At 37.2% G+C, this 21,789-nt stretch overlaps 2 protein-coding genes and 1 pseudogene across 2 annotated transcripts; 2 read left to right on the top strand and 1 right to left on the bottom strand.

Annotated features, from left to right (window-relative positions):
• The first annotated feature begins 3 nt into the window (after window positions 1-3).
• On the top strand, window positions 4-3,820 carry LOC103990904 (uncharacterized protein C6C3.02c). The gene is made up of 5 exons (XM_009410196.3): window positions 4-113; window positions 2,067-2,114; window positions 2,945-3,022; window positions 3,124-3,296; window positions 3,441-3,820. Exons 1-5 carry the CDS (start codon window positions 92-94, stop codon window positions 3,537-3,539), a joined length of 420 nt encoding a protein of 139 aa, XP_009408471.2. The 5' UTR covers window positions 4-91; the 3' UTR covers window positions 3,540-3,820.
• Window positions 3,821-5,903: 2,083 nt separating this feature from the next.
• Window positions 5,904-21,684, bottom strand: LOC103990905 (magnesium transporter MRS2-A, chloroplastic). The gene is made up of 13 exons (XM_009410197.3): window positions 21,240-21,684; window positions 15,912-15,984; window positions 15,150-15,220; window positions 13,744-13,829; window positions 13,562-13,652; window positions 12,954-13,022; window positions 10,904-10,984; window positions 10,648-10,813; window positions 10,094-10,139; window positions 7,803-7,883; window positions 6,669-6,751; window positions 6,174-6,217; window positions 5,904-6,073 (listed from the first exon to the last, which is right to left on the bottom strand). The coding sequence occupies exons 1-13, from the start codon at window positions 21,630-21,632 to the stop codon at window positions 5,978-5,980; spliced, it is 1,380 nt and encodes a 459-aa protein (XP_009408472.2). The 5' UTR covers window positions 21,633-21,684; the 3' UTR covers window positions 5,904-5,977.
• LOC135616442 (U-box domain-containing protein 11-like) lies at window positions 19,387-20,740 on the top strand (annotated as a pseudogene).
• Window positions 21,685-21,789: the final 105 nt, after the last annotated feature.

Raw genomic sequence — 21,789 nt, 5'->3', positions numbered from 1 at the left:
GCCACCTATATATAGCCCCGACGTCCGCCGGACGCCAATATCTAGGGTTTCGTCGTCTCCGGCTCTTCGGCTGCCGTCTCGAATCGTCACCATGCCTCGCCGAAGCTCCGGTGGTATGTCTTCGATCTCCAATGGCTTCCTTCTTCCCCCTTCCATTGTAGATGCCTCGGATGATCTAATATATCTGGACGTCGATCTGTTCTCTGTAGCTTTCGGGATTGTTGTGCGTGTTTAGAACCACTTCGTTACAGTCCAATAACATTGTTGTTTGCCAAAGGAATAGATGAAATTTAGATGAGAATTATGTAGTGATGGATGCAGTGCCTTCTACCCAAATATTTGTATTTCTTCGAATGCTGATATTGGTTTGATCTGATTGTTGTTATTTGTTTGTTGAACTGGATAAGTGAGTTAAATGGGAGGGGACTAATCTTGGTTTTACGGGGTGGGCATAAAAGAAGGTTTTGCCGTTACTCGTAGCAAATATAGGATAGCTTGGATGCGCCAATTTGTTTAGATTGCAACTATGATTGGTCTTATCGGATTTTCATGGGTCCATAAGATACTTTTCTGAGCATATGATTGTACCATGACGAATCTTGGTACCATGTATTAGAAGTCTATGGAACCATGCATTAGAAGTCCTGGATAATTGGGTTCTTTGAGGAATGAAACTGACTGTATGTTTTATTTTCTGGTGAGGTAAGAATTTTAAGGTTTTATTTTCTTTCTTGAAGGAATTTAGGGAGCCCATGTTTAATAAATAAAAGGTACTATTCCCTAATCTTATTAAAGAAGCCTAAAGAAAGTGTATTATATAATTGTGTGAACTTGGATGTAATTCAGTAAAGCATCTTCTTCTTACTCTTTGTACTATGCAAATCCCTTTCTTTCATTATCCTCTTATTCTTTGCCTGCAAATGCTGCCTTATTCACTTTCTTCAATGAAACAGCATTGATGGCCTATTTTAATTATAGAACATTACAGGAAAAAAAAACTCTTCATATTCGATTCACAGATAAATTATAGTGGAGTTGAATTGTGGCAATCTTTGAATTGGCATGGATATATTTTCATCCAGCCATCATTCTCTGCATTGTCTGCTGAGCAGAAGAAAGTGAAGTATGAGGAGTAATTCCTCCAATGATGTCTGGACACCCTTGAATTTGCAGCCACTATTGAAAATAGATTTAGTTAACGGGATGAGAAGCTAGAAGACAATATGCTACTCAGGATAAAACACTGAAAAGTTGACTTAAGAGGTTGGTTGAAAGTTTGGTTTATGTGATGAAAAATTCTATTAATTTTATGGAATGATTTCTTATCTTTTTAACTTGATTACGAAACAACACCGAAAATAAAAAATTGTAATGATTTGGTTGAAGCATCTAACAGCCAAAAAATGCATCAATCATGTGAATCAATAACTTGTTAAACTCCACATTGGGATGCAGCATGCATGAAAACAATCAAATGGTCTCCAGGTGCTTGTACCACAGAATGCTATTCTTGTTTTGGCAAATGGTTAACAATGATTATGGTGAGCTTGGTGATTGTGTACAGCAGACACAATCCTCTAATATTGTTAGATGAATTGGTTAGCATTTTAAGTTTGTGGCTTGAATGGGTTTCATTTGGTGACATGTTAACTATGGTGCTCCTTTAATGCCAGAAGGCTCGGAACAGGGGGGATTTATATTGGAAGTGCTATGGAAGGCATGAACTTGTTTTTTGTCACAAGTTTCTTGACTATTTGCTTGCTGATTCATTTCTGATTCATAAATTTGGGGCCATACTTAGGATTAAGGTTTAAAATCCCAGTTTGATTCCAGTTTCAATGCCTAGTATAACTGGTACATTACCAGGATACTCAGATGATAAACTGACCTGTTATCACCCAGTATATTGAAAAAAAGAAAGAACAATTTCCTCCAGCTACATTTTACTGGTGTTTGAAACCTTACTCAGGGTACTATATATTGGTTGTGCATAATGTTAAATTATAAGATTTCAATTATTATGCTACTTAATTATCAATGAGCTAATTCTCAGATAAACTCTGTAGGTCGTCCTGCTCGTCGTGCTGCTCCAGTGAGGAATCCCCCTCAGCCTGGTAATACTTGGCTCCTTTTTTTCATATGTTTTGAATAGATAATCATCTGATACATTCTGCATTTTTTTAATATGTTTGGTATTATCCATGTTTGATCTTATGGTTCAATCTTTCCTCATCAAATTTTATATATCTGAATTAACTCTGTTGTCATTTAGTAGTTATTTGTTTTCATGCAGTTTAATTGCTCAATATCTTATTTTGGGATAAGTTATTGCTTTAACACTATCTTGATGTTGTTGGACTTGCAAGAATTCTCTTTCTTGTCTATTAAGGCTATGTTTTCTCATGGTATTAAAATGAAAGCTTTTCACATAAACCTTCTTATATATTTGTTTGTAGGTCCTTTGAAGTATTTTACTCTATCTAGCCATTGTGTTGTTTTTCCATATTACTTTCTTCTTTTATTATCAATTTAAAATTGCCCATTGATGGTGACAAGAGTCTCTACGCACACAGGTTTCTCAAAATCATTCAGTCCATCCCTTGTAGTGTATAACCAGTTAGAAGACTGGCAAAGAGTTCTTGAAATGATCAATAGCTCATTAGTAATGTAAGTTGAATGGCATACGAAAGACAAGTTTATTTCTATCAACCAGTTCAACCTTTATTTCCTTCTTGATATTTGCAAAAAGTAGGTTGTCAAGATGAATAAATATCTTGTCATTCGTGAACTGTGAAATGAACAATAGTCTAGTGATTGCGATCTATTTACTTATTTGTGCAGATTAGATCATATTGTTATTGGTCCATCATGGTGTATATTTTTTCTCTTTATGATCCATAATACTCAAGGAAACTCATATTTTCAAATGGGATTGTCGATACAGCACATCGGGCTCCACCTCCAGCTCCTGTTCAGGGTGGTGGCTCCATCCTCGGAGGAATTGGATCCACTATCGCACAAGGTTATTTATCATCTCCATGCTTGTCCATTTCAATGTATTTTTAATATATGCATCAACTTTTCAGTTTCAACATCTAGCAAATATGTAATGTGCTTATCCAGGCATGGCGTTTGGCACGGGGAGTGCTATTGCTCACAGGGCAGTTGATGCTGTTCTGGGACCTCGCACCATCCAGCATGAGACCGTTGCATCTCAAGCTCCTGCTGCTGCCACCACCCCAATGAGTAATGGTAGCACAGATGCATGCAGCATCCACTCAAAGGCTTTCCAGGATGTATGTGATCTGATCTCCTTTTCTTTTGTCCTTATCTCTTCTGGTTCTTTGTGTTGAGTTATAATTTCATCATATATGGAGAAACTTGGTAGAGGAAAACTAAAACTAATTTTTCTTATCCTTTCTGATTTGTTGTGGTTGCAGTGCCTCAACAATTATGGTAGTGACATCAGCAAGTGCCAGTTCTATTTGGACATGCTGAATGAGTGCCGCCAAGGATCTGGTGCTCGCTTGGGTGCCTGACTTATTATGATCATGGCCAAGTTGATCAGCATCCTTGTTTCTGGGTTCGAGCAATACATCACCTATCCAGGTTCAACTTTTATCTGCTTGATGTATTCATTCACCTAGACCCCAGAATGTGAACTAGAAACGATCTTGGCTTGCTATAATTTTGGCCTGTAAGAACAGCTTTTTACTTCCAACTTATTATTATGTGTTGATGATGTTTAATCGGTTTTAGGGGCAGAATAACTACCTGCAAATTTATTATTTTGGTTAAATGGAGCTCACTTTTCGTGGAATGTGTTATATGAGATTAGTTGAGGAGTTGTGTTCATAAAACAATCACGGAAGCATAGTCTCTAGTTTTTCCAAAGAGTATCTTCTGACTCGACGACTATCGGAGGAAGATCACACACATCTTTTGTTGGGCTACTTACATATTATCCTTGGTAATTAGATCCTTTTAGTATTTTGATTCTTAATAGACTTAAAACATCTAGTCTTTATTATTATGAAAGTATAATTATAAAAATGAGACATTTAATCTCATTTATCCTAATATCGTCTATTTTATTGATGGGAGATATAGCATGTGCAGAATTATCGATTTTGTCATTAGTTTTAGGTGTTATCAAGGATGCCTTCATGTTGTCAAGTAGGTCCATTAGCGATTGTCATGCCTCGTCACCCCCTAACATATGCTCCATCTACTCTCCCTCGCGACACATGTACATCCTTCGGTCCCCGTCCACCATGAACGTGCATTGGTACCTCGCCTATGTAAACTTTCTCTCCGTCACGTTGTCGCACCTCCAAATGATCACATTAAAGGCTTACGTAGTTGACGAGAACTATGCCTATATCAACGTGGGGAAGCCATCGAGGACGTGGAACGTGTCGCGTGCGAACCCATGACACTCGTCATGCTCCCATGTTTTGTCAGGTAGGTGGACCCATGTGTTAGTCGTCGTGTCATTGGCTAGTGTGGATCATAACATATTCTTTCTCTCGTCATACATGTTAGTCATGTATATCATCTTGTGCTCCTTCGACTTAGCACATGCGAGGAATGCCATGGGATAGGCATAAGGGCCCCATAATGCCATGCTCGGGACACCACGTCATAGATGTGGATATCGTTAGTAAAGGCCTAGGAGTGGCAGTCTAATCGACAGACCACCATTAGCTCCCTCCCCGATGGTGACCAATATGCAAGAGAGCAGGAGTTCATGGGAGCAGTTAGGGATTGATGGCAGTGAGATCCAGGCATTAGTGGCTGACTCGAAAAGCTAGAGATAGAAAACAAGGGAGGATAGAGAGGGTTGTTGTTAGGGAGAGATAAGCTTCCACTAGACGAGGTGGTGGAAGATCGTCAATCTCGCTCGATTGGGATTAGATGAGGGCAACAATGATGCTTGCCACCAGTTCTTCGACCTCCTGCTCTCCTACCGGCTAGTCACCGTTGGGAAGGAGCTAGTGGTGGTCAACGAATTGGACTGTCATTCCTAGGCCTTCATCGACGATGTCTATATGTATGATGTGGGTCCACCTATCCGACATGGCATGGGAGAACGACGAGTGCTATGAGTTCACGCATGACATGTTTTGCATCCTTGGTGGCTTTCCCACGATAACATAAGCACAGTTCTTACGAATCACAAAGGCCTTTGACATGATTGCCTAGAAGTGGGAAAGCTAGTGAAAGCGAGGTACCAATACACGTGCGTGATCGACAGGGATAGGAGGATGTGCATGTGCCAACAAGGAGAGCAGATGGAGCTATTGTCGGAGGAGGGCGACGAGACATGACGACGATCATTGGCAAACCTACCTAATAATATGAAGGCAATCACTGATAATGCTTAAAATAATTATTTTATCATTAATAAAAATAATAATAATTCTGCATGTATTAAGATAAATAAGATTAAATATCTCACTTTCATAATTATTAAAATATAAATAAAATTTTTTTAAGCCTTCCTTTGTATGCAGCTTGGCATTCCTATCTAATCAAATAAGTCGAGTCAGATCTCCGTATTGACATAACATGGCATGATCTTAGATCGGATGGTTCGATGCCTCCCATATCCACCACTCGAACTCTTAGGAACCCTAGTAGTAGTACACGCATGCATGACGCCAAGCCAAAATGACACAGACACTCTTATTATTGTGAGTACAAAAGCCGACGCCTATAACTGCTCCGATCACAATGTTCAACTTTTTCCGTCCGGCAGACAACCCGATAGACAAAATTTGTCGAATTCAGATCGGAGTCATTAATGATGGGCAACTCTTGGAACACATCCATTCGATTGATGATGAGGAGATGCATCGATTTTAATGGACAATGCACCTCCCACGTTGAGCTACTACTCATCATGAAAACGCATCAATCATTCTCTTATTATTATGTCTAAAGAATCATATGTGTTCATCAGAAATGCATCATCCTACAGTACTCTTCTGGTCTTCAGATAAGAGTACACGACAAAAAATGCAGCCACTGCACCGATTATAATCCCCGCTGTGGTCAACCAAAACGCATACTGCACCGAGTTCATACGTCACGTCACGGGGGATAGAGTTTTTTGAAACCAATCAATAAAAACACTTGGAAAACAAAAAATAAAAAGATGGGAGTCGTACCGAGTGCTCCTCGAGGTAGGATCTCAGGTTCATTCCGAATATTCCTGCAAATGCAATTATATACAACTAATACACCATGAGAAAGAATGACATTGTCAACAAGAAAATACATGAAAATCAATTTGGTTGGGTACTTTATGGCATTCTTATAGTTGTTCTGGCAGATCTACTCAATAAGGTGACAATAGAAAGAAGGTGACAGCAGCAATGCCATGCATAGACAATATATGGAATTAAATTCTTCAGATAACAGTCAATACAATTTCAATTTACATTTGAGAGAGAGAGAGAGAGAGAGAGAGAGACAAAACCCAAAAAGTGTTCTATGATTTGGAGAATGACTCTTCAAGACTTGAAGAAGACCATGAACTTGTTGGTTATTGAATCATGTGTTTTGCAATACAAAAAATGATGAATGCATTGAGATCTCATAAGATACAATTTTGATTATGTACCAAAGAGTAACCAACGTTACAAATGCCAGAAAAGTCATACCTGCTACTAAAGCACCCACTGCAACACAGAATGTCCCGACCTGGAGAAGCAGCTCGACTCTGCTTACTTCGAGTCGGCGAGAGCTATGAATTCACTTTATGATAAGTCAATGAAATTTGACCTCCTTAAAGACATTAAGTATTAAAACAAGAACATTCAGCATAAGATATTATAAAGAAAAGGCTAGGTAAACTAATAAATTTATGTTGTTATCATCTTTAGGATCCATTACAATGATTTGTGAGGAAGGTTGGTTAAAAAATTATATAAGCGAACCACCCATTGGACTAACTAATTAACACAAAATTATAAGATCTAAGAGCATCATGCACCAGATATGCTTTCAAGGGGTCATTTATTAGTTTCTGATTTTTTAGGACCCCAGATATATACATAAAATTGTGGATGGACATTAAGGGAGAAAAAAAACAGATGATCTAATTGGAAGGAATCATTTTCTTGAGTATTCCTTGAAATCCTCTAATCATTTTCAGAATTTGAATATATGTTTATATTTTATCATCAAGAAGGTAAAAATTCAAAATATATAATTGAATATTGAATATGAATTTAAGTACTGAACAGAGTGTATGGCCAGCTATCGAACAACTGGGTCATCCATTCCTGCATAGAAACAGCCTATGATGCAACAACTGGGACATCTATTCCTGCAAAAGAAAACTATGATGGGTGGCTAGCAGACATATAACATGTTCTAAAAGTCATTCTAAATTGGGAAGAAGGAAACTTAGTTTGCTTCCCCGCTAATTTAATAGGTCATTGTGTGGATAGAGCCTTTGGATCAGGGCAACTGGAAGCAAACTTGGTTCAGTAGTCAACTAAAATTGGTAACTAGAAAGCTATCTTGATATTGATACACCTATATTTAATATTCATTTCAATTTTTGCGATGAATTTATCCATCAGTGATGTGTAATTGATTTACGTCACCTTTTAAAGCTGAGCATCACCAGAGTTATTGTTTAAGTCTTTTATATCAGTGTGGACTTGCTATATATAGAGCACAAATCAAAGGCAAGTAGATGAAGATTTTTTTTCACAATGTGAAAAAATAGGGAGTAGTTAATGCTACTTGGCAATGCTAAATGGTAAGATAAGAAGAATTATGGAGACCTCAAGTTCACAGCAATAGAGTCTTCCATTTCCTTGGCAGAATCAAGAAGTCTCTCAGCTTGACCATGGCAGGATTCACATCTGAGGAAAGATAAATAAGCTGAACATGTTGTAAGCTATGCATTTATTTTTAACAAATACTTCTCATACACCTACCTGCATTTGCAAGTAACATATGACCAATTACTATGAATATGATTATTTTGGCTTTTGTATTGGGGACCACTTTTGATTACCAATCATTCAGTAGGAAAGATGCAAAATAAGCATACAATTCATTTATTTCAAAATTATAGAAATCTTTAAAAATCTATTGAACTATGTTAATTGTTCAGCTATATCTTCAAAAGATCAAGGAATTACAAATTTAATGCATAAGATTTAAACTACTAGGCCTACTTAAAGGGCCGTATTATAGAAACAGGTACATATTATATAATATAATATATTTGGTCTTATTTGCATCACAAAAGTCGATTGATATGACAAAAAGAAAGTGCTAGATGCGGCTCAACTCCTGTTGCTTGCTCTATATATGTTGCAGTAACTTCTGCAGATTTCAACTTATGGTGAACCCATATATAGACTTCTCTTCCTCTTTAGTCAGTACCAAAAATACTCGAGATTCCAACTGTATTAAAAATAAAAAGATTATGGCAAAGAGAGAGAGAGAGAGAGAGAGAGAGAGAGAGAGAGAGAGAGAAATAGAAGATACGAATGAAAATGAATAGAATGGTCTAATACTGGAATAGTCATTATAACAAAGGCCTCCAAACTGAAGTTCTTAATTGAGGATTTAAAGCACCAAGTCATCCGCTCCTCCTGCGAGGAAAGAAGAGAGCCATAACTTACAGACTTTTATTTAAAAGAGAAGAGAAGAGGAAGACTGGAGAATGGCTCTGGATTGGATATGATGGATATCATACCTGAAGGCCAAAGTACAATGGTATTATGGTTGACAATGTAAGGGGCTGAGGAGCACTTTAACAACGAAGATGATGCAAATAGGTGAAGAGAGATGGCAAGAAAGGAGTTTGGCGAGCTAGAGGGAAGAGGGGAAAGCTTTGCAAGGACAAGGAGATTATGAAGAAGGCTTGGCCATCAGGGATAAGAGGGCTCCTCTGATGGTGCCTATAACAACTGCACCAGTTAATCATACTATTATACTACCCAACTGATTATGATGCCATGACAGACTAAATTCTGCCAAACATGCTTGATTCAGATGAGCTGGACAAGGGGATTCAGATAGACATTGTAATTTGGATGGTCAGATTGCAGAAATCAGATATGTTAGAAGAAGGGTATCAATAGAAGGAGAAGAGAAGAGACAACTGGGCCATCAGGTTAACAAAAGACTGAAAACTAATCTAAACCTAATTTCACTTAAAATTGGACTAACTAAAAAAAAATTCAATAAAGCAAGCTTGACTTGGCTCAATCAACCCATTATATCATGCTTTAGACCCAAAATCAAATCAAACTAAGGTTAAAGTAAATTCGATCCTAATTAAAAATACTCATAACCCTAACCTAAAAACAAAGGACCTGAGCTCTTGCATTAATAAGCTCAGTGGAAAACTAGCCACAACTAAATGGATCTGTTTACCATAAAGAGAGTTGTTGTTCCTGACCTGTTTCACTGTAGTTGTTATTTGAACAGAAAGATCTAAATCTCTTCAGCAATTAACAAGTCCCTTTCTTGAAAGTGTTGTCTTAAGCTTTGACACAAAGAATTAAAAAGTAGTACCAACTGGAATTAGAAATATATAAAGATTTTAGTGCAAGGGTTTCTTTATTCAGTATATGAACCCTATCCAAAAACAAATGACTTCACCTCTTGCATTAATAAGCTCAGTGCAAAAAATGGTCTCAGCTAAAGCTTTTCATACCAAGTCCCTCTTCTTGGAAGTGGTCTTAAGCTTTGCCAAAAAGAAATAAAAAGTAGTACCAACTAGAATTAGAAATATATAAAAATTTCGGCGCAAGGGTTTCTTTATTTAGGGTATGGATAGAATATCAAAGGACGGTTGCTTCATATTTGGAAGCATGACAATCTTAAATGGCATATTTCAATGTGTGCCCATTGGCACACTTGAGTGCTGCACAATATGCTTCAATCAATGCAATCAGTACCAATCCTCATGCCAGAGATTGACTCTATATTTCTCTTTCTAAAACAATACTCTTAAGCATGCGTATGGTATTACAAAAGAAAAATATATATTTCATTCTTATGGTACTTTTGAAAAGCATTTTGATGCTGCGTATTCATTCACCAATTATTGTACCTCTGAAGATAATTCTCCAAAAGCATTTCAATTTCCTCCTCTTCTTCTGCACAAGAATTTTTGTTGCAAAACAACATGAAGGAATATCAGTTGAAAAATATATGTACTGTGAAGCTAATACAAAATTCATATGAAAGATAATTGCACACAGATACAAGAGGATAAAATAGTGACATACAAAGATCTGAAAGTATTGTGATTATCACCTCAAGAAGATAGACATACACTGGAAGACATTAAACTGGATGTGTATCATGAGAAGAAATGCATCACCTAGAACAGTATTTTACACAACAAAGGACTTGACTACTACCACTATTTAGAGTATAAGTCACATGGTAAACTTCGTGCAGATTAAAAGTGGCCTTATGTTAACTATATGTGCCTAGAATTAATCAAATAACATAAAGGCTAGATAAATGTTGAAGCACAGTATAACTCGGTTTTGAGTACATGACATTAACCTTGCAGAGCTGTACTGCTATGGTGTCTGAAAAGAGTTATGACAAGCTACAAACTAGAAATGGAGAAAAAAAAAGATAAAATGATGATACCTTCAGCAATTTGTTTGTCCATGGGAAGGGAGCATTCCATTTCGCTGCTCCCTCGATGAACTCTACAATTTCGCCCCAATATACATATGCGACGAATTTCATGGGGATCCTCTAGCAGATCAAGAAGCATCTGTTTCAGTTCTCCTGCTCGTGAACCTAACTCAACCTTCCATGCATCACAAATGAGGATATATCAAGATACAATTATACATATTTATCAGACATGAAAAAAGTTTAGATGAGTAGTGTAACATGCCAGGGTTTGTTTACTGAGACGAAGCTGCTCCAGCACATCACCTGTCAATCTATTGGGAAGAACTTCGAGTAATTCAACCACCTAAAACCAAAATGGTACTCTCTGCTCAGCTAAGATTACATATTATAAAAGAAGTTATGCACAATAATAGAAGATTTTTCTTTAGGATGATGGGAGGAGGTTTGTTGATGATAGAAACAATTAAGGTTTATATAATCAACTTTAACAATGGGCTAACTTGCTAACGAATAAAGTACTCCAGTTTGCATAGAAATGGCTATCACAATCAAAGATTACTCTATGTGCATGGGTGATATCATCTCCTCAAACTACAGATATCTTGGTAAGCACAAGTTATATAATGCATTAGTAAGTTCTAAAAGTGTTCTAATCTTTGTGGTTAAAATAAGAGGTAAATGGATATCCTATTGTGGGCCAGTGGGATACATGATTTTGGTATTCAGTGTTTTACCAAGCTCTTACCCCTGGAATTCAAAGCAAGCCAAGTGATCCACTGTTTGGTATAAGATCTTGCAATAGCAATGGTTAGGAATGAAATCTACAGTTTCATTGTACTTTCCTCTTGAGTTCCCTCAACTAGTGACTAGGAAACACTAACTGTTAGGTATTTCAGCATGCTTCATTTGCATATTGGATCATGTGATAGCCAACAACTCCAGAGCATTGTAAAAAACCAAACTAGCAGAACCAAGGCTACAAATTCAGTTCAATGATATTTTTTTTTACAAGTTCAAAAAAAGACTAGTATCGAACTAGATGATCTGCTACTGGTTAGTATTATTATTATGGCTGGTATTGAAGAGTATGGATCACTATACCACCCAATACAATGGTACCATATTGGTCTAATAGATTATAGATATTGATACTTGACTGAGATTTAAAACCAAAACCTTAAGAACTATCTAAACTAACAAACATTAATATAATGTCTCTTCATCCTTAAAACAGTATTTCATGGATATAACATGGGAGGTTGGACTCCAATGCCAATCCAACTATGTGCCTCTTCAAGAGCTAAATCCAAGATATCATGAATAAAGAGAAATAAACAGATAGATACCAATCATTTCGTGAATACAGAGAAATAAACAGATAGATACCAATCATTTCGTGAATACAGAGAAATAAACAGATAGATAACAATCATTTCGTGAATACAGAGAAATAAACAGATAGATAACAATCATTTCATGAATACAGAGAATAAACAGATAGATAACAATCATAGTAACATCTTAGAGTGAAGCACATCCAGGGAGAATCTTTACTAAACTTATCTAGCAATTACTTAGTTGTTACCAACTTAGTTGTAATTAGATAAAATATCACTATGAAATTCATTTGATGTTATGATTGAATGTAATATTAGTTAGCCAACAACGTAAATACAAGAAGAACAAGCCATATCCTCCCAATTATTTGGGATCAGTTGCATGGATTCTTTATCACCATTGAGTCTTGTACAATGCATTATCTTTAGTTAAATTAAATAAATTTAAATCTTTGCTTTAGACTCTAATAAAGTTTTCTTAGGTCTATCTCTACCTATGAATGAAGTATATAACTGCAAAAAGCTTGCACAGAAAAAAACAAAGTTGAAGGCATATATGATGATGATGAATAATGTAAACCAGAGACCTCACTCAATGGACAAGCAATAAAGACTTTCCAAATGTCCTATGCAAACTTGAAAATAAACGACATCAATGAAAAAGGATATATTTTTATATCCAAATATGAATATGGATTTAAATCTCAATCAGATCCCAGCTTTGGTAATTTATTGAACTCAAACAATATCAATATATCGGATGATATACTAATATGTACCACCTGGTTTCATTGAATAAAATAAAAAATAAAATGAAACTTATTGTAGCAATATCATGTTTACATACGGGTACTTGTCTACTTGATCAAACTGATAAATATTAGTTCGTATTGACCCATACAATTGAGATTTGAAACCTTTCTATGACCAACTAATCTTCATAGAACAAAATATTTTTAGTAGTTTTGTACTCACACGAGGTTCAACATCCATTAGTTTATGCTCCAGCCGGTTTATTCGAGAAAGCAATGCAGCTTCAACAACCTACATAAGCACAAGATATATGTAACATATTAGAAGACATTCCTCTTGTATAGTGAGTACACATCCATAAATAGCAGAATTCATTTAGGATTTAAGCAAATATTTAGTCTCTGATATCTGACTAAATAAATTATGGGTGGTTTTATGAAAAACCCAGCCCATTAAGTCAACACTACAGCAAGGATCACACATACAGGAATTATATATTCTTGGTCATGTGAAAAGATAGACAACAAAGATGCACCCATAAAATCATCGAATGATGTTAAGCCTCTTATGCTGATAGCCGAGTGGTTGGAAATGATTATTATCATCTGACTAATGATAGTTGTGTACAAAGGTCTGAAATTACATCAATCTCCAAGAATATAATCTGGAAGAATTATCCAACAGTATGTGCAAAAGAAACACCCAACGCATGGAAACCAACTTATAGGGGATTTGTTAAGACCTAGTTAAGAACATATGCTTAAGATGCTTTCAGAACCAAACTTCTAACAAAACAGGTATGCAATATTTAAACAATGGCTGCAGGGTACCTCAAGCTCAAAAGGCATGGCAGGTCCACCACTGCTATCTTTAGAATTTAAGCGAGGTAACAATGACTTTAGGAAGGCTCTGCCTCCTTTTCTACAAAGTGCAAGAGAATCTATGCCATTAATACAGCGAGTATGACCACATATAAGGAATTCTAGCAAACTTATCACTTAAAAAGCTTCACCTGTTGTAATTGAATATAAGAACATGTTCATGCATAACAATTGCTCGTAAGGAACCAAAATTTAGTAATATAGCTTGATCTCGCACCTACCATAGAACAAACCAAAAAACATTATACACTATGAAACATTATAAATTAAGCAAGTGACAATAATGTTACATCAAAGTTTGGATTAATTGAAACCATAAACAACTCTCATAGCATCATCTGTCAATCATGCACAGGGCACAACTGGTCAGAATAAGTATTATTCCACTGCTTTAGCTAAAATTTCATCAGATATCTTTTAAAAATTTGATAGCAGAAATAAAATAATTTTCATGCATATAGATATTGTAGATTGAAGAATACCATTAGAGGAGAAAAGATCTTCGAAGTAAAAGCTCAGGTGTTAACAATTACATAAAAATAGTACATGAGTGATAAATAAAAAGTGAGTTTAATCATGAGTTTTATTATAAATCAAGATAACACAGGCAACAGTGTTTGTTACCCTAGCTTATTCAGATTCAACTGTTGGAAGCTTTGGAGGACACAAGTTAGGCGTATCTTCCAAGGAATTAACTTGGATGGAGACACTATCCTTAGCAATTAAAATAGGATTTTACTAGATTGGAAAGTCAATATTACCTATAGGGAATTTTAAAATAATTATGAATTATGTTTTCATGTGAAATCTTTGCTTCTTACATGATCTTTTGAGAACTGAATTAGAGGTTTCTTGGAATGAAGTCAACATTTCATAGGACTTAGAGGATTATGTTGAATTCTATATTCATGTGAAACCGCTGATTCTTATGTGACCCCTTTTGGTAACTTCTTCATTTCTTTCCATCTCTGCCTCTTTCTTCCATTTTCTCATAGTTTCTAGTATCATCTGACTTGAGACACCCAGTATGTATCAGTATCATCCAAAGTGGACAAATTTTGGCTGATCTCTCAACCTTATAATTAGAGATTTTAGGAATTGGTTTAAATCAATTGAACTAAATAAATGTTGATCAAAATTCTAGCTAATTTAACAGTCACAAAGGAATTATTAAAATTGGCTGATCCTGATCTAGATTGACCAACCTGGACAAGATCAGTATCAGCCCACCCTAAGCTGAGAAATCTCAGTTTCTCAATTATCATTCAAAACCAATGAAAGATCAATCGGATTGGTTGAAAATAGACCAAAATCAGCTGAATGATTATGTTGGATTCTGTCATGGAATCTTCTTATCCGATGGTCCAACAAAATAAAGAAGAAAGATGGAGAGAAGGAACAAAGAGAAAAAGAGGGAGAAAGATGGGGCGATCTAAGGAGGAAGGAAAACTGAACAACAAAGTCACAATATCTTTAAATAAGAAACTAAAATCTATAATTTAAATCAATTAAGAGGACCACAATTTGCTTCATTTACCAGCAAAGATGGCATTGAATTCATCAACCACAGTGATGGGTCGACACTCCTGATATCTCGGGGACGAAGACCTAAGAATGAAATATTTCAACAAGGTAAATATGACTACATGAGAAAAAAAGATATATATTAATGAAATAACACAAGTGTTGTCACAAGCTACTTCACAAGCTGGTACAATTACATAACGGTTTTCACAAAGTATGGTAACAGGTTAGAGAAGATTTCATGTGATACATAACTTGCAAACAATCTAGGCACAACAACTTACAAATTACAGCAGAGTGTCTAGTCCTGCAAACAAGGAAAAACCCACATGTCACAGTGGGTTGTCTTTTGGAGAAACTGGTTGCTACTTTAGAAGGTAGAGTAGCTCTCCATTAAATGTCCAATATAGTAAAAGGAATAAAATGATTTTTGTTCTTACTTCTTACCAACAGAGCTAAAGAATACAAGTAAATTAGTAGAAAAATGTTGTGAATCCATAACTAAATCTGGAAGTTTAATATTCTTAGAAGTACTGCCAAGTGGTAAAGCAACCATAGCTTTGCTATATTAATTTCTACCAGCCTTGATGCCACAGTAAGTTTGCTACTTTTATGACCTAGGTTGCATAGTTCAAGTCATGAAAATAACCTCTACAATGACCCTCCAAACCCATTGGCAGAACCATCTGCACTAGCTGCTTATTTGGAGAAGTAAAATGAGTCAAAACATACTAGTTTGAAAATTTCCAGAACTTCAGAGTTTCTTAGTACCTACCACTTGATTTCAACAATTGTCGTCTGTTAATCTTTCTTGTAGACATTGTACCATCTGATTTAACTTCGATCACCTGAACATGAAAGCTCTATCAAAAGATAGTTTATAGTTTCATGCATGTTCTTCTAAGTTAGTCTACAGAAGCAATCAGATCAAAAGGCAATAATAGGGTAAAGTCAATTTAAATTGGTAAACATCAGACCAACTCTCTTGTTTAAAAATATGATCCATAAACTGTAAAGTTCAACAGTAAATAACCAATGATCAGGTTATCTCAGTCATTCATGAAGCATACAGGAGCAAATACAAACATATTCTGTTACGCAAAAAATCAGAATTACTATAAGATGACAAGCATATATATAGGTCCTGCCATCCTGGAACATTCAGGTGTGCAGACACATGCTCAGAGAGGTAGTGAGAGACACCAGTGAGCTGAAAAATATAACAATCAAGTCAAGCAAACAATTATGCAACAGGTTTTATTCTTGTACTTGTTATGTGAAATCATGGATAACACAATTGGAAATGTAAATGCTCAGGTGATTTCTGCAATTTCCGGATGTCAGGCACTGATGGATCACACAATGGCAATACTTAATAATGTTATGTGATTGGTTTCTAATGCAGTGCAAGGTTAGACTTGCTTATGACTTTTATCTGTAAAAGTTCCAAATTGCACAATTTTTGTTGCTTGGAAAACAAGTTTCTGAGGCTTTCAAAGGAAGATAATTTGCCAGAAATACATTAGAAGATAAATGGTGGTATTAAAAAGAAAAGACAGAAACTCTAAGCCACTTTTATTATGTTTTTGTGACTTGTTCCTTTGTACTTTATGGCTTAGTAACTTGAGTCAATTAATTTTATTGTTGATAGTTGAGGTCTTTTATATACTAGAAAAATATAAAAGGAAAGGAGAGGGAACTAGCAAAGATCATCTAGCATATATGAATCAATAAATTACTATTGATCTTCAGCTTTTGGTTGTGACCAAAATTTCTTTTTCTTACCTTGATCTCTCTCTCTCTCCAAATCTCCTGTGGTACAAAGGTAGAGTAAAATTCAACCATAGATTGCCTTATTGGAGCTCATCAGTCACACATGCTGTGACTGCTATACTCCACCACAGCCATCCATCTTAGGCCGCACCAATCTGGTTCAGAATCTTTGTTTGGTTAAAGAAAAAAAGAGAATGACAATCTGGTTTGGATTCTTCTTTGGTTAAAGGAAAAAAGAGAACCCTCCTTCCTTCTTTTATACTTTTCATATCTGTGCTCTTTTAATTGTTTAAATTTTACATTACAAAATGTCGAAACCTTCCAACTTCTTTTAAGACTTCATAATTTGTTTACATTACTCATATTAGTGCAAATCTTAGGTTAACTACTAATTTTGTTTTACATAGGTTTATCCTTTGCCATTAAAATTTGGAAAACTCAGAAAATATTTTACTTTGATTGCCATCAACTGATTCATGCAAATGCATAAACATAGCATCAGAGCGGTAATCATCCACTCTTGGTCAATTGTCATCATAAACATTTAATAATTATGCTATCAAAATCTTTTGGATGAATCATGCACCACATATTTCCTAAGATCTTGATAATTTTATAGCATCTTCAGTGCAATAATAGTGACTTTCTTTTTTTACTTCTATATATGCCTTTTTATTATTTAAATTATTCTTCTACCAAATCATTATTATCCAGTTGCCTTCATATTATCTTCATCCCAAGCACCAAACTACCAAAGCAACCCTCTTTTTCTCCGAAGTTTCATGCTCTTTTAAGAATTCCTTGTTATATAAGGAAAGTGGTGAACAAATAACTCCATCCAACAGGAAACAGTGACTATTTAATGACATATGCTTAAAAACGGAAGAGAGCAAAAAAAGAAGGAAGAAAAAATGTTTAAAGTATGGTAATAGTCCAACTATCTCAAAAAATCTGTTGTTTAAATCATTTCATTGTCAAATTAAAATCAAAATTAATATGATGGTGATCCTTCACTTGACTAAAAAACCAATTGGACATGGTACAAAGATGTCTACAAATAGAACTATAAACCTAAATGTAAGTTGACTATACACATATAGAGAAACATGTAATTTTTTTGAGGCACATCATAGATTGTCATCAATAACACAAGGTGGGTTATATTGTTCTGAATTTAATCAGGCTAGTTACGTAGTTGCCAAATCTGAATAATATGACTGGAATAAGCTGAAATGTGATGAAACCTTTGGTTGATTATACAAAGAAAAATAAAAAAACAAAGTGTCCCACCAATCAGAGAATGGTATGCTTAGCTCAATAAGATTACTGCTGGAGACAATCATCAATTTGAGTTACCATAATTCCTCCATAAGAACACACATCCACCAGCTTTGATTCTCTGAGAGTAAAAATTTTGGTCCTTGACATGAATAAAACCTTGAAAGACCCTAACAGATGAATTATGAGAGCAAAGTATTATTATGATAGGAAATAAGTTTCTTTGACACATTCTTTAGGGCGTTAGTGTAGCCATTATGTCTCTAAAAGCTACGCCATTCAGATCAATTAGGTTACAGGTCTGCTAAAAATTAATGAACCAGGAAAGCTAGTTGATATGAGCAGTTCTCAACTGAAACTAGAATTTTTATAGTAATATGACCCTTTAGACATCACATCAGATCCCCATTATTTGGGGATGCTTCAGTGAAGCATCCAACAGCAACAGTCTCTTGATTCAACATTCATGTACAAGTGCATCAACTATCTGAGACTTGGTCATAAGATATTACAATTGAATCATCTAACAAGATCAAGAAAGTAGTCCCTTAGTTGCAACAGCAGTTAAACTCCCTGAACGTATTCGATCAAACAGCTTCCATCAGCAACTTGATAGGTTTCACATATTCTGATGTGTATTTGATCAAGTGCAGAACATGTTGTAAATGCATAAACTTGCCCTCAACCTAGCACCGTCCAAGGGTGCTCACTGAAATGCTATTCCAGTCTCACACTTGAAAGTTTAATTACCTGTCTTTCTTATATTATCAGATAACGAGTAACAAGGAAAATGTATGTAGCCTTGACCGTGGTTCAGTTCAATCCAGAACCAAACCGGACTAGAATCAGAATTAAACCAGCCCAGCGGTTCGCTAATTCCAAACCGAACTGTAATTGGCCCCGCGCGATTCGGTTCCGTTTCCTGGGTTTGGAAAACCCGAACAGTTCAGTTTTGTGGTTTAAAAAATAAAATAAAATAAACTCAATAAATGTCAAGCTTGAGTGAGTGTTGGCCCAATCGTCTAGCGCCTGGTTGGAGGGGCAAACAATCAGTTTGCCCCTCTCAATAGTCATATAATGCTATTTTCAAGAGTATATTGATCATTTCATAATTAAGTAATATAAAAATAAAAAATGAAAAATTGATGGTTTGAACCGAAATCGGAACTATCTGTTCCGGTTCCAGAACTCGGCCAATTTGCTTCGGTTATGGTTCTTGGTTTTGGGAAACCAGAATTGCCATTTTCGGAACCAGGGTCAGGCTGCATGTATGATCCCCGAGGAGACATCCAAGTAGTTAAGGTGCAAACGTCAGGAGTTTTGAGTGTTTATAAACCTTATGGTGAGGGTTAATTATAGATTATCCCATGTAGTTAGCTACTTTTAGCATACCGATCCCTAATTTAAAAAAGTTATATTAACATCCCTATAGTTACGAAAGTGAAATATCTATGTTCATTTATTCTAACGATGCCAATTTTACTAACGAAAACATGAAAACAAAAGGCAAAAAGATAATTTTAACATTCCAGCTAGTGGTGGCGGACGACGACACCACTGGCGTCAATGCCAATGCAGTTGCCGAGCGATCCTTTCGCCACTCTACATCTACGTTGGTGCTCTGTCGCTACAGAATCAAAGTCCGCTATCGAAGCCATTGTGGAGATATGTCACCTATCAAAGCAGGACTCGGAGATGCGCACCCCCCTCGTCGACGCCGGCGTCGTGCCCCTCCTTGCTGCTCGCCTCCTCAACCACCACCACTCGTCTGCGGTCGAGGCCCAGGAGAATGTCGTAACTGCCCTCCTCAACCTCTCCATCTCCACCCGCGAGGCGCTGATGTGCACCCCGGGCATCCTCGACGTTCTTGCTGCTGCCCTCTACCTCCTCTCCCCCGTCGCCACCCAACACGCCGCTATAACCCTTTATAGCCTCCTCTCTGTTGAGGCATACCGCTCTATCATCGAGTCAAGAAGCCCATTATTGCTGCCCTCGTGGACCTCCTCGGCACCCTCGACGCACCGCCTAGGTCCATCAAGGATGCGCTCAAGGTCCTCTTGGGCTTGGACATCTACCAGCTCAACCACACTGCCCTCGTTGAGCTAGGCGTCGTATCGCCCCTCCTCGCACTAGTGGTGAAGGACAGACGAAGGGGGGTGGTGGAGGACGTGATGGTGGTGATCGCCGAAGTGGCAGGATGCGACGAGAGAATGGAGACGTTCTGGAGGGTGGATGGCGTCAGCGTCCTGGTGGATTTAGTAGTTGGGGAAGTGGGAGGGCAAGGGAAAACATTACGGTTGCGCTGCTAAACCTGGTAAATAGTAGTGGAGACAAGGTGATAGGGGATGTTAGGGAGGTGGATGGGGCGGAGGCGATCGTAAGGGCTCTGGCCGACGACGACTACGAGGTGAGCACGAGGGGAAAGAGCAAAGCGGAGGTGTTGTTGAGGGTTTTGGAGAGCGAGTAGGGGAGCCAGCTACAGGGTCTTGATGATTCCGAGATCGGCACTAATGACTCTGTGTCACAAATGCCGCTTCGTGATGGAGCCATAGAGCGCTCTGTCACTACTCTACATCCGCGACCACTGACACCGTCCGTCACCATAAACTGGAATGTTAAAATTATCTTTTTGTCCTTTATTTTTATGTTTCCGTTGGTAAAATCGATGATGTTAAGATAAATGGACCTAGAAGTTTCACTTTCGTAATTATAGAGATGCCTATATAACTTTTTAAAGTATAGGGATCAGGATACTAAAGGTAGCTAACTACAGAGTAATATGTAATTAGCTATTATGGATGCTTGGTCCCATGTAAAAATATGTGCTGGTAATATGTAATAACATCTATCTAATAGAATCGCATCTCGCAGTTAGCTGCAGAATTAAGATGTCCATTGCCATACTAATTGATAACCTAATCATGCATAAATTGAAAATGTAAATGGGATTGAATTATCCAAAGAAATCAAGAAAACAGAAAAGAAAAAAAAAGGAACAAGATCAAGAACTCGCAGGCCTATTCAAACATATCAAACATATCAAATAGATTACCTCATACACTGGTTCCCTGATTCCGAGCGACACCGAATCCCCAGAGGCCGCGTTCCTCTGCTGCTTCTGCCGTCGCAGCAACGATCCGCCATTGCCGGCGCCGTCTGGCGGAAACGCCGACTTGTCCGCCCCGATTAACTCCTCTTCCTTTTTCCCCTCGTCGACGAGAGCACCTCCATCAGCTCCTCCCTCCGCTGGCGACGACCTCGCAGCGGCTCTGGAGATAGAGAGCACGGGGTCGATCGAGAGGAGCTTTCCCGCCGCGCGCCTCAAACTCTTGGAAGAAGCGAGGGGGGAGAGGGCGGGAAAGCGAAGGAAAGCGGCGGGGTGGGATTGGTGGAGGAATTGGGGCAGGTCGAGGAAGACGAGAATAGAAGAAGAGTGAGAAGTCATCAGGATCGGCTTCAACAAACTGCTGTGATAACGGGCATCGTCCCACGAAACAAGTTCATCACTACTCTAGTCATCTACGCGCAGACGTTTTCCTACACGATCGTCGACTACCCGACAGCCTACCTACCGAATGGAAGCTACGGCAGAGGTTGAAGAT

Source organism: Musa acuminata, chromosome BXJ2-7, assembly GCF_036884655.1.
Source record: "Musa acuminata AAA Group cultivar baxijiao chromosome BXJ2-7, Cavendish_Baxijiao_AAA, whole genome shotgun sequence".
Classification (NCBI taxonomy): domain Eukaryota; kingdom Viridiplantae; phylum Streptophyta; class Magnoliopsida; order Zingiberales; family Musaceae; genus Musa; species Musa acuminata.
Note: the sequence above shows the minus strand (reverse complement) of the source record. Positions and strands in the feature narration are given on the sequence as shown.